At 45.6% G+C, this 9,405-nt stretch overlaps 1 protein-coding gene across 1 annotated transcript; it reads right to left on the bottom strand.

Annotated features, from left to right (window-relative positions):
• Positions 1-1,172: 1,172 nt before the first annotated feature.
• On the bottom strand, positions 1,173-9,055 carry SOX11 (SRY-box transcription factor 11). Its single transcript, XM_064447994.1, has one exon. It carries the CDS (start codon positions 8,678-8,680, stop codon positions 7,466-7,468), a length of 1,215 nt encoding a protein of 404 aa, XP_064304064.1. The 5' UTR covers positions 8,681-9,055; the 3' UTR covers positions 1,173-7,465.
• Between the last annotated feature and the right edge of the window lie 350 nt (positions 9,056-9,405).

Genomic DNA, 9,405 nt, shown 5'->3' with positions numbered 1-9,405 from the left:
CTTCCTGTTTTTACTATGACATGTCACATTCAAACTCTTGCTTCACATCAGTTACACATCTCCATTCACACGAAAAAATACTACTACAACCAACTTCTGAAATTATATAGATTGCTTTCAGTGTTCTCAATAGTTTTGACAAGTTAAACAGAAATCATTATTTGTCATCCAAGAAGTGTTTTCTGGAGAAAGGAGCTATTCCGCTAACTCTGCTGGGATAAGGAAAGAAGAGAACAATGGGAAAAGCTGTGCTCAGGAGTCATGCAAAGTTATCTGGAACCTTTTATTTGGTGAGTCGACTCTTCCCAGGTTTAAAGGCTTATATCAGCTACAGCTGAAGTTGATTAGAATTTTTCTATTATTTCCTGGATATTAGGAGTAACCAACAACCCCCGCGGTGGGAAAGAAGGTGTTATCACTTGATATTTTCATCCCTATGTAAACTTGCATAGGTATAGACATTAAATACAAGCAAGAGAGAGATGTGCCTTGTATCTTTTTGGAATATGAGAGTATGCCTATTGGCAGGAGCTCTAGGAGGTTAATTTCAGCAATAGATAGTTTGTGTTAATTGCAAATTTTGGATTTGTAACAATATAATTCCACCATTTCTATAAACCAATATTTAATATACAACAAACTTTCACCACATAAACACATTAAAAACACCTTTTTATAGTTCCAAGAATTGATTACAGGGTTCTTCTCATAAAAACATTTTCATAACTAGAATCTTAATACAGAAAGATTTTTTTTCTATGCCAAAATACATTTAGATGGTAAATTGTTGGTAGAAAAAGATACAGAGAGAAATGGGGTTTTCTGGCATATAATCCAGCTTATTTCATTCTTTCATGGTCAACTTTAAAGCGATACCTAAAATGTTTATCATAAAATACTTTGTTTTATCCAGAGCCTTAACCAGAAAAAAAGGAAGTTAATTGGCTTACTCTCGGTTTCAGTGTCCCTCAGGCGTGCCCGGAACAGCACTTACCCTCTGTACATACTACCCTGACCATAACTATCTGTCGAGGGTTTTTTTGAAAGACATAACATTCCAATTGACTTGAAGCTTTGGGTGCCCGCAGAATGAAGAGTGGATTCACTATAATAGCTGAACTGTCTTTACCAAATGCAACACTGGAAAAAAAAATCCACATAAAAACACATAGGAAGATTGATCACACAATTTTATTAGAGTCTTTTGAACAATTGCATTATGTTGTTCCTTTATTTAAAAACTCTTGCAAAAAAAGACATTGGAGTGGACTGGTTTCAACCCTGAGCATTAACACTGCATATCAAGTACTGTAGTAAAGAAGCTGGTTAAGTTTGTAGCACTAGCACAAGTCACTGATATTAATCCTCTAGGTGATCAGGTTTTTACAAAAAAAATACATAGTTTTCAATAAATAATGCTTAATTTTACAACTTTGATACAGCAATGTCATACACTGTTTTGACACATACTAAACTCTGCATGCTATATAGTCTACTAGAAGACAAAACTTTGCCATGCATTTTCTTTTTCTAGTGCTAGAAAACACTTTGTCCTCCAGTGCATTGCCTCAAGCAGCCTTACCATCTTCCTTCTCTCACAGCAATAGGCCGTGCACTGGCATGCAAAAACCTCAAGAAAAGGTTTCCCCCCCACCATCACTCAGACTTCTAAACAAAAGTACTTTTCAGCTTTTCCCCCCAAGACCTGGAGTGGCTATGAAAACTAATTTCATGTGGCCTTGAAAAGTCTTTGAAATTACATATTTTAAAAGTGTCATGCTTGAAAAACTGCTCTAAAACATTCAATTTCCCCCACCTGTGGCCATCATGCAACATCATTGAAATGTTGTAACCATCAAAAGTCCCACACTGGAAAACAGGCCTCCATTTTAAAACAGCCCACCGAAAAAATAAAAGGAAAGAAGAAAAAAGTATCACAGCATTTATGTAAAGACTCCAAAACGCCAACATATGTACAAGAGCAAAACCAGATACAAATTGTAAATGAACTAACAATGGCATATAACTCTTCTCCCTGGCTTCGCCAGGAGTTGAGGCAAGTTGGTTTTGGAGATAAGCAGGACGATGGAAACAAAAACAAATTGTGACAATGGGAGTTCCTGGATTAATCATTATTATTTGATCAAATTTCTTCAAGAGGTAAATAGGTGTCTTGATTTTCTCGGAAGTGGGAACTGCCAAAATCCAAAGCCCTAGTAATATCATATAATTCTAAATCAAACCTCCTTCTGAGTATTCGCCAGACTTCAAAGTTTGGCGCCCTTGCGCTTTTTCAGCCTGCAAGATTGCGCTTCACAGAAAATCCAGACGCTGCAGCTAACCACAAAAGAAGAAATTTGATTAATTAATAAGGATTGAAACCTCCATTCTCACACTTCCAGGTTGTTGTTCACCATTGAAAACCATTCACCCCTTCTTATCCATATTGCTTTAGGGGTTTCCTTGTATCTACAGAAGTCATTCCTTTGAAATTGCTGTCAATCACAATTTTCTAAGAGTTTTTAAAATATTCCTATCTTTGCACTGGCATAAGTATTGGGTTTTCTAAGAGAATCTCAACCCAAAGAAGGTATTACTTTTATACATGAAATATTACGAACTTTTGTTTCCCTTTTTGTAAGTCATTCTACACTTTCTGCACATTTGTGCTTTATATTGAATATAAAAATAGGTCTTTAAAACTCTATTTACTTTAAACTCACTAAAAAACTACTTGCTTGTGAAATTCTCTTACAAATTCACTGCATCCATGTAGAGAAGATAAAACTAATTAGGCAGTTAATCGGTATAGGTAGTGTGCAAAAAAATTAAGAAAAACAAAAACAATCACAGCCTTCAATGTGGGTGAGGGGAAAGGAAAGAAATCAAAAGAATACAACTGTATAGTAGGGGAAATGTAAGGCAACTCATTGTATTAAGTTTTTGTTGTTTGTTTTTTTTTCCTGGCCACGCTTGCAAATGAAGGTTAGGAGGAACTAAGACACCTATCCTGCCAGCAGCCCTTGAGAATTTTTTTGTTTTAGCCAGTGCAGGTTTAAGGCCTTACTAGGCAACAATTGTGAAGATGTAAAAACGAACTTCATGAGCTGTGTTGAATATTAAACACCCAAAAATTATATGGCCCTGACTTTGACCCCACACCAGTTTCACCTTGGTGTAACAACAGAGTTGCACTTTCCTCAAACAGGCGTGAGCAAAGGATCAGACTGCACGCGTGCAAATCACATTCAATAGACTTGAAGAAGTTTCGTCTGAACGACAGTGAATGCCTAAAGAGCATGTAGCACTTAAAGGATGCTTGGAATGAGTCTTTCTACCACATTTGTAAAAGACTGCACTTAAAGGAAGAAAATATTTCAGTTGTGGTTCTTTGCAAAGCACGAGAGGAAAAACGTAATAAAAACAACAAAAGAGGAAAAATGGTAAGTTTACAAAAACGTTCACTTTAAAATGAAAAAGAATCATCATGTTTGATTACGTTTTACATTGAGTTGACATCCTCAGTGTTACGAAGTAAATTGTCCTTCCACATAAAAAAGCTCATTTTTCTCCCTTCTGTTACTGAGTCCTATTACACTTAGAGTAGTATTGTACAGCGACAAATGCAAAGAACGTGGGGGAAAAAAGGCCACAGGAGATACTAAGCCTGCAACAGGACTGCTCTAGCATGTCAACAAGGATTCCTATGTACACTAAAAAATAAAAGGAAAGAGAAACAGGAGGTATGAATATCATTAGATACATCAAAAGCAAAAATATGAGAGTAGCTTAGCAGATGCTATTCTTCACTATTAGAAGATTTTTTTCTACTCTCACGGAGATCAGCAGGAGCTTAGGCATTCAACAGCATCAAACTTCAGCCCTAACAGTGTAGTGGCTTAAACAGAACACTACCTAATTTTTCCTTGAGCAATATGCAACAATAAACTCTGAAATAAAAGAAACTCAACTGCCTGGACAAAAACTGTCTCCCTGCACCATATACCTTCACTTAAAATATTCCTCTGATATAGTATTGTATAATTCCCATCTAGAAGAAAGAAGAGATACTTCTGAGTGGGTATTATATTCCTTGACTAAAGTAGACCTGTTGCTCTTTTAAAATGCCTGACTGCTCTACACTTGGATCCTTTAAATCAGTTATCCTTGACTAGTATTTTAAATGGTAATTTTAAAAACATCTTCCAAAAATACACCCAAGTCAAAACTTTTGTAGGCTGAGACACAGACCTTATTACAAAGCAAACTAAATGCAGCCCATATTTGACCATAATCATTCATAACTCACTGAACATCTGTAAAGCACAAATGTTTAATGACACTGCCTAATATCACTTTAATAAGCAAGGATGCATATCAGGAGAAAGGGACTGGAAGAACAAGCCCCCATACTCTCATGATAGCGTGAAGAATTACTAAGAGAATTTTGGCTCAGTTATAAGACTTAGAACCTGATCAACTTACTCCATCACCCTAGCCCAAAAACAGCTTTTTGATAGCAGGGTAGTGAATGGCTAGGCTAGAGCACTTCAGTGTATCTATTTTCTTTCACTCTTTTGCCTTAGAAGAGATAAATGTCATTTGTTTTCAATCTGATTTCTAAGTTATTACATGGAGAACACACTAATCATTTGAGACCAAAAACTGAAAATTCAAGAAACTCTGTTTTATTGAGGACTATCCATTGCCAAGGATATCTTGTATATTGTAATTAAGTTTGTTTTAAAACACAGTTTCTCATAAAGAATTATCACAATGCAAGACATAAATTTGAGTTCCCAGATATGCTATATCTCTTTTCTGATAGCAAAGATTTAGGCCAAACAACTTTTATTTAGAATCATGAGTGTTTTATTATTATTATTATTATTAGAAAGAGATCAGATTATATTAATCATTTTACTACCAGTTTAACTAACCTAAAGTAAGATATCTCACCACTTAAATGCCTAAGAGTTGTCTTTGATTAAACATAACATGCATGCAGGTTTTAATGTTATGTTTTATTATGCCTTACAAATGTGTATGCAGGATTTTCATTTCAGCAAGTCTGAAAGCCTGTAGCAGTGGTTGCCACCAAAATACCAGCACAGTGAATTGTCCCTGTAAACAGCTGGATCATTAATTAGTGGAGAAAAAAAAAAAATAATTTACCAATGCCTAGCAGATAAAAAGTAAACTTCTTGAGAAACAAACTTCCACCTTGCGAGTCTGTTCATTGCCATCAGCAGTTCTCAGAGCGTGCAACTGAAATCTGATGGCTCCTAAGGTTTAAAAAAAAAAAAAAAAAAAAAAACGCACACTGACAAAGTCTGCTCACCTACAGCAGAAGCTCGTACCCCCCCTCCCGGCCCGCTCCTTCCCACGCCCCCGCCCGGGGCGGCTCTCCGGAGCGGGGCCGCAGCCGCCCCGCCGGGCCGAGCGCTGCCCCGGGGCGGGGGGGATGCGGCACCGCTACCCCGAGCATCTCCGCCCCGGGGCTGCTCGTCCAAAAAGGGCGGAGGGGAGGAAAAAACAGCAGCCGGGGGAGGGGGGGGGGGGGAAGGACGGGGGAGCCGCGTCCCCCGCGGCGGCGGGAGCGGGCGCCCCCCCACACACCCCCCCGGAGCCCACCTCCCTGGCCACGGGATGCGGGGGGCCGGGAGCGTTCGCCGCCGGCTTCGCGGGAACGCGGGAGAGCCGAAACTCGGCGGGGCGAGCCAACCTGCCGCCCGGCCCGGCCCGGCCCGGCCCGGCCCGCAGCCAGCGAGCCCCGGCCCCGGCCGCCGGTGGCGGCGCCCGCCGGGGCCCCGCGCCGCGGCACCGCCGAGGGGGCGAAAAGGGCGGGCGGGGGCTGAAAAAAAGAAGGAAAAAGGGAAAAAAAAAAAAAGAAGCATTCCTCACTCTCCTTCCCCCCTAGCTCCGGTCATGCACAACAGCCTACAGCTACCGCTCCTCCGCGGGCGAGGGGTGACAACATGGCATCTCCAGCGTTACTTCTACAGACACTAATAGCGATACGAGTTTCTATCAGTTCCAGCTGATTTATTAAAATTGTCAAGATACAGACTTTCAGCATTTAAAAAAAAAAAAACAGGCTATGATGTTGACAGTGCACAAGTCTGCTTTTGCCATCATTTGCTACAAAATATGCAGATGGTCTGTACTTTAGATTATATTGCACAACATGAGAAACTTTTTTAACTATGTGCCTTTTTTCTTTTTTTTTTTCTTTTTTTTTTTGCTAAAATCGAGAATCCAGTTTCATACCTTCCATCTGGGGCCCCATCCACATATCACAGCGTATGAGATACATAAAGTCCTACTATAGTACAGTACATATACAATCTTTTAAACTAAGATAACAGCTCTGAGGTCTATATCACCATTTTCAATAAATCTTTACCTACAAATATTGAACAAATCTGAACTATAGCTGTACAAAAAAAGTGTTTGTTCCTTTTTTTTTTTTTAAAACCACAAGGCCTTTAGATGCAAGGATTATTTTTTTTAAAATTTTAATCCTTTTAAAACCAGGACGTAACGTACCAACAAACTTGCATGCTAAAAACAGAAAAAAAAAAGAAAATAAAAGGGAAGAAGTGCCTGAAAAGTCTTACTGAAAAAACACAGCAAGAATGTTCCCTTTTCACTGTACAAAAATACGCCTGAAAATATATTAATTTTTAAAAAAGACTGAGGTCTGTTATGTATCAAAAATGTTTCAATACCTTTTTGTACTGAGGTCTAGGCTGTCTGGTATTCAATCAAGGAGGTATAAGGGAACAAGTTACAAAAAAAAAGTTGGCAAGTAGAAATCACATTTGTAAAACCATAAACAATTTGATCTGAAAAGTAAACTCTGATCTTAAGTCAGTTCAGTTATTTGTAAGCGTTTGTACAGTCTGCATTTTTTCAAGCTCCCTGCAGCTTTGTTAAGAATCGGATGCATAGAAGACATCAGTTTTCTCCCTCCAAAAAAAGTTGCAATGGTCCCTTTCGGAAAAAAAAAATTATAATAAAAAAATCAGAACAGTTCTTTTAAGATCTCTCACGGGAAAAAAAAAAAAAATCCACAAACCCCCTTGAGTAACAGTTGTGCTGCCAAAAGACTTCTTTGCAGACCATCTTCCAGACTTCAATCAGAGACCGACAAGCTTCAAACAGCGCCTTCTGTATCATTTTTTTTTCCCCCAGTCCCATTTGCCTTTGCTGTTGTTGTTGTGATCACCAAATGCAATAAAAATTAAAAAAAAAAAACAAAAACACAAAAATAATAATAAAAAATTAAAATCACAACTCCCGGGCTCGGAACTAACTTCGAGATTTTTTTTTTTTTTTTAAAGAAAACAAGACTTTTTTTTTTTTTAATCAGCATCATCATCAGCATCATCATCACCGGCGTCGCTCGCTCCAGCTCCGCCGCTGCCTGGCCGCCCGCCCTCGCCGCCGCCGCCGCCCCCGCTCAGTACGTGAACACCAGGTCGGAGAAGTTCGCCTCCAGCCAGTCGCCGGCGATCATCTCGCTCAGCTCCGGGGTGCAGTAGTCGGGGAACTCGAAGTGGGAGCCGAGGCTGCCCTCGCTGAAGGAGTCCAGGTCCTTGTCCACCAGGGAGAGGGAGAGGTTGCCGGCGGCGGCGCCCGCCCCCAGCTCGGCGGCGGCGTGGCCGTGCTGGGAGAAGTTGAGGCTGAGGTCGAAGAGCAGGTCGTCCGCCTCCTCGCTGCCGGCCGACGAGGTGGAGATGGAGCGGGAGGAGGCCGGGGAGAGGCCGGGCGGCTGCTGCTGCGGCGGCGGCGGGCCCTGCTTGGTGATGTTCTTGAAGCTGTAGTAGAGTCTGCTGCCGCCGCCCGCCGCCGCGGCGCCGCCCCGCACCTCCTCGTAGAGGCTCGCCCCCTCGGTGGACTCCGCCGAGGAGCTCAAGGTGGGACTCGCCGGCACTTTGGCCACGTTGTACCGCCGCAGCTGCTGCGGCCCCGGCTCCTCGTCGTCCTCCTCCTCCTCCGCCTCCTGCTTGATCCGCAGCTGCAGCTCGTCCTCGTCCTCCTCCTCATCCTCCTCCTCGTCCATGAAGACGCACTTGACCGTCTTGCTGCTCACTTTCAGGGTGCCGAAGACGTACTCGTCGCCCGCGTAGTCCCCGTGGTGGGCGGCTTTGGCTCCCGGCTTGGGGGGCGAGGAGGCGGAGGAGGCTTTCAGCTTGCTACACTTCTTGCTGGAGCTCTTGGCGCTTTTGCTGCCGCCGCTGCTGGTGGGTGCGTTTTTCTCCGGACTTTGGCTGGCGTTGGGCTTGGCCGACGGGTCCATTTTGGGCTTTTTCCTGGGCCGGTACTTGTAGTCGGGGTAATCGGCCATGTGCTTGAGCCGCAGCCTCTCCGCCTCCCGGATGAACGGGATCTTCTCGCTGTCCTTCAGCATTTTCCACCGCTTGCCCAGGCGCTTGGAGATCTCCGCGTTGTGCATGTCTGGGGACTGCTCCATGATTTTTCTCCTCTCGATCTTAGACCACACCATGAACGCGTTCATCGGTCTCTTTATGTGCCCCGACGCCGTTTTGCACCAGTCCGGATCGCTCTCGTCCAACGCGACCGGGCTGCAAGCCATGAACTCGCCCTCTTCTGTGTCCATCGCTTCCCGGGGCAGGTTGCTCTCCGCCTCCGTACTTTCCGCTTGCTGCACCATGGTGCGGTCTTGCCGAAGCGCCGCTCCTTCCCGCCGCGCCGCTCCCCTCCGAGCCAACAAAGCCGCTCCGCCGCCCCCTCCCACCGCTGCCGCCGCCGCCGCACCTTGCCCCTGCTGCGAGCCGAGCGGAGCCGAGCTCTCCGCCGCGCTGCAAGGCGGAGCCCGCGGGGCCCCCGGCGGGCGCTGCTGCCTCCTGCCGCCGCCCCGCAGCCCCCGGCGGTCCCGCTGCGGCCGGGCCGGGCTGGGGCGCGGCTGGGCTGGTGCGCGATCGGCGCCGCGCTCTGCCCGTGCCCCGGCCTCGCGCCGCCGCCGCCGCGCGCCCTGCCCTGCCCCGCGCGCCGAGCCGCGCGCGCTCCCCCTTCTGCGAAACTCCCGGCTCCTCGCCCAACTAGTTATCAGCGTGTCATATGGGTGACATCACTCCCGCCGCCGGCCAATGGCGACGCTCGGGCCCGCCCACCGCCGCGCCCACCGCTTTTATCGGCTGCCCCTCCCCCTCGCCCGGCGCTGACACACCCCCCGCGCGGGGGGCGGGGAGGGGGCCGCGGGCTCCCGCCGCCTCGGTTTCTCCCCTCCGCCGCCTCGGGGGGGCTTCGCCGCCCGCTGGCTTCGGCCGCCGCCGGGCGCAGAGCGGAGCGGGGCGAGGCGAGGCGAGGCGAGGCGGGAAGGGGGGGGCCGGTGGGCCCCCCGCGGTGCCCCTCTCCCCCGGAGGCGGCGGAGCCCCG

This window comes from Phalacrocorax carbo, chromosome 3, assembly GCF_963921805.1.
Source record: "Phalacrocorax carbo chromosome 3, bPhaCar2.1, whole genome shotgun sequence".
Classification (NCBI taxonomy): Eukaryota; Metazoa; Chordata; class Aves; order Suliformes; family Phalacrocoracidae; genus Phalacrocorax; species Phalacrocorax carbo.
This window is presented reverse-complemented; position numbering and strand designations above follow the sequence as displayed.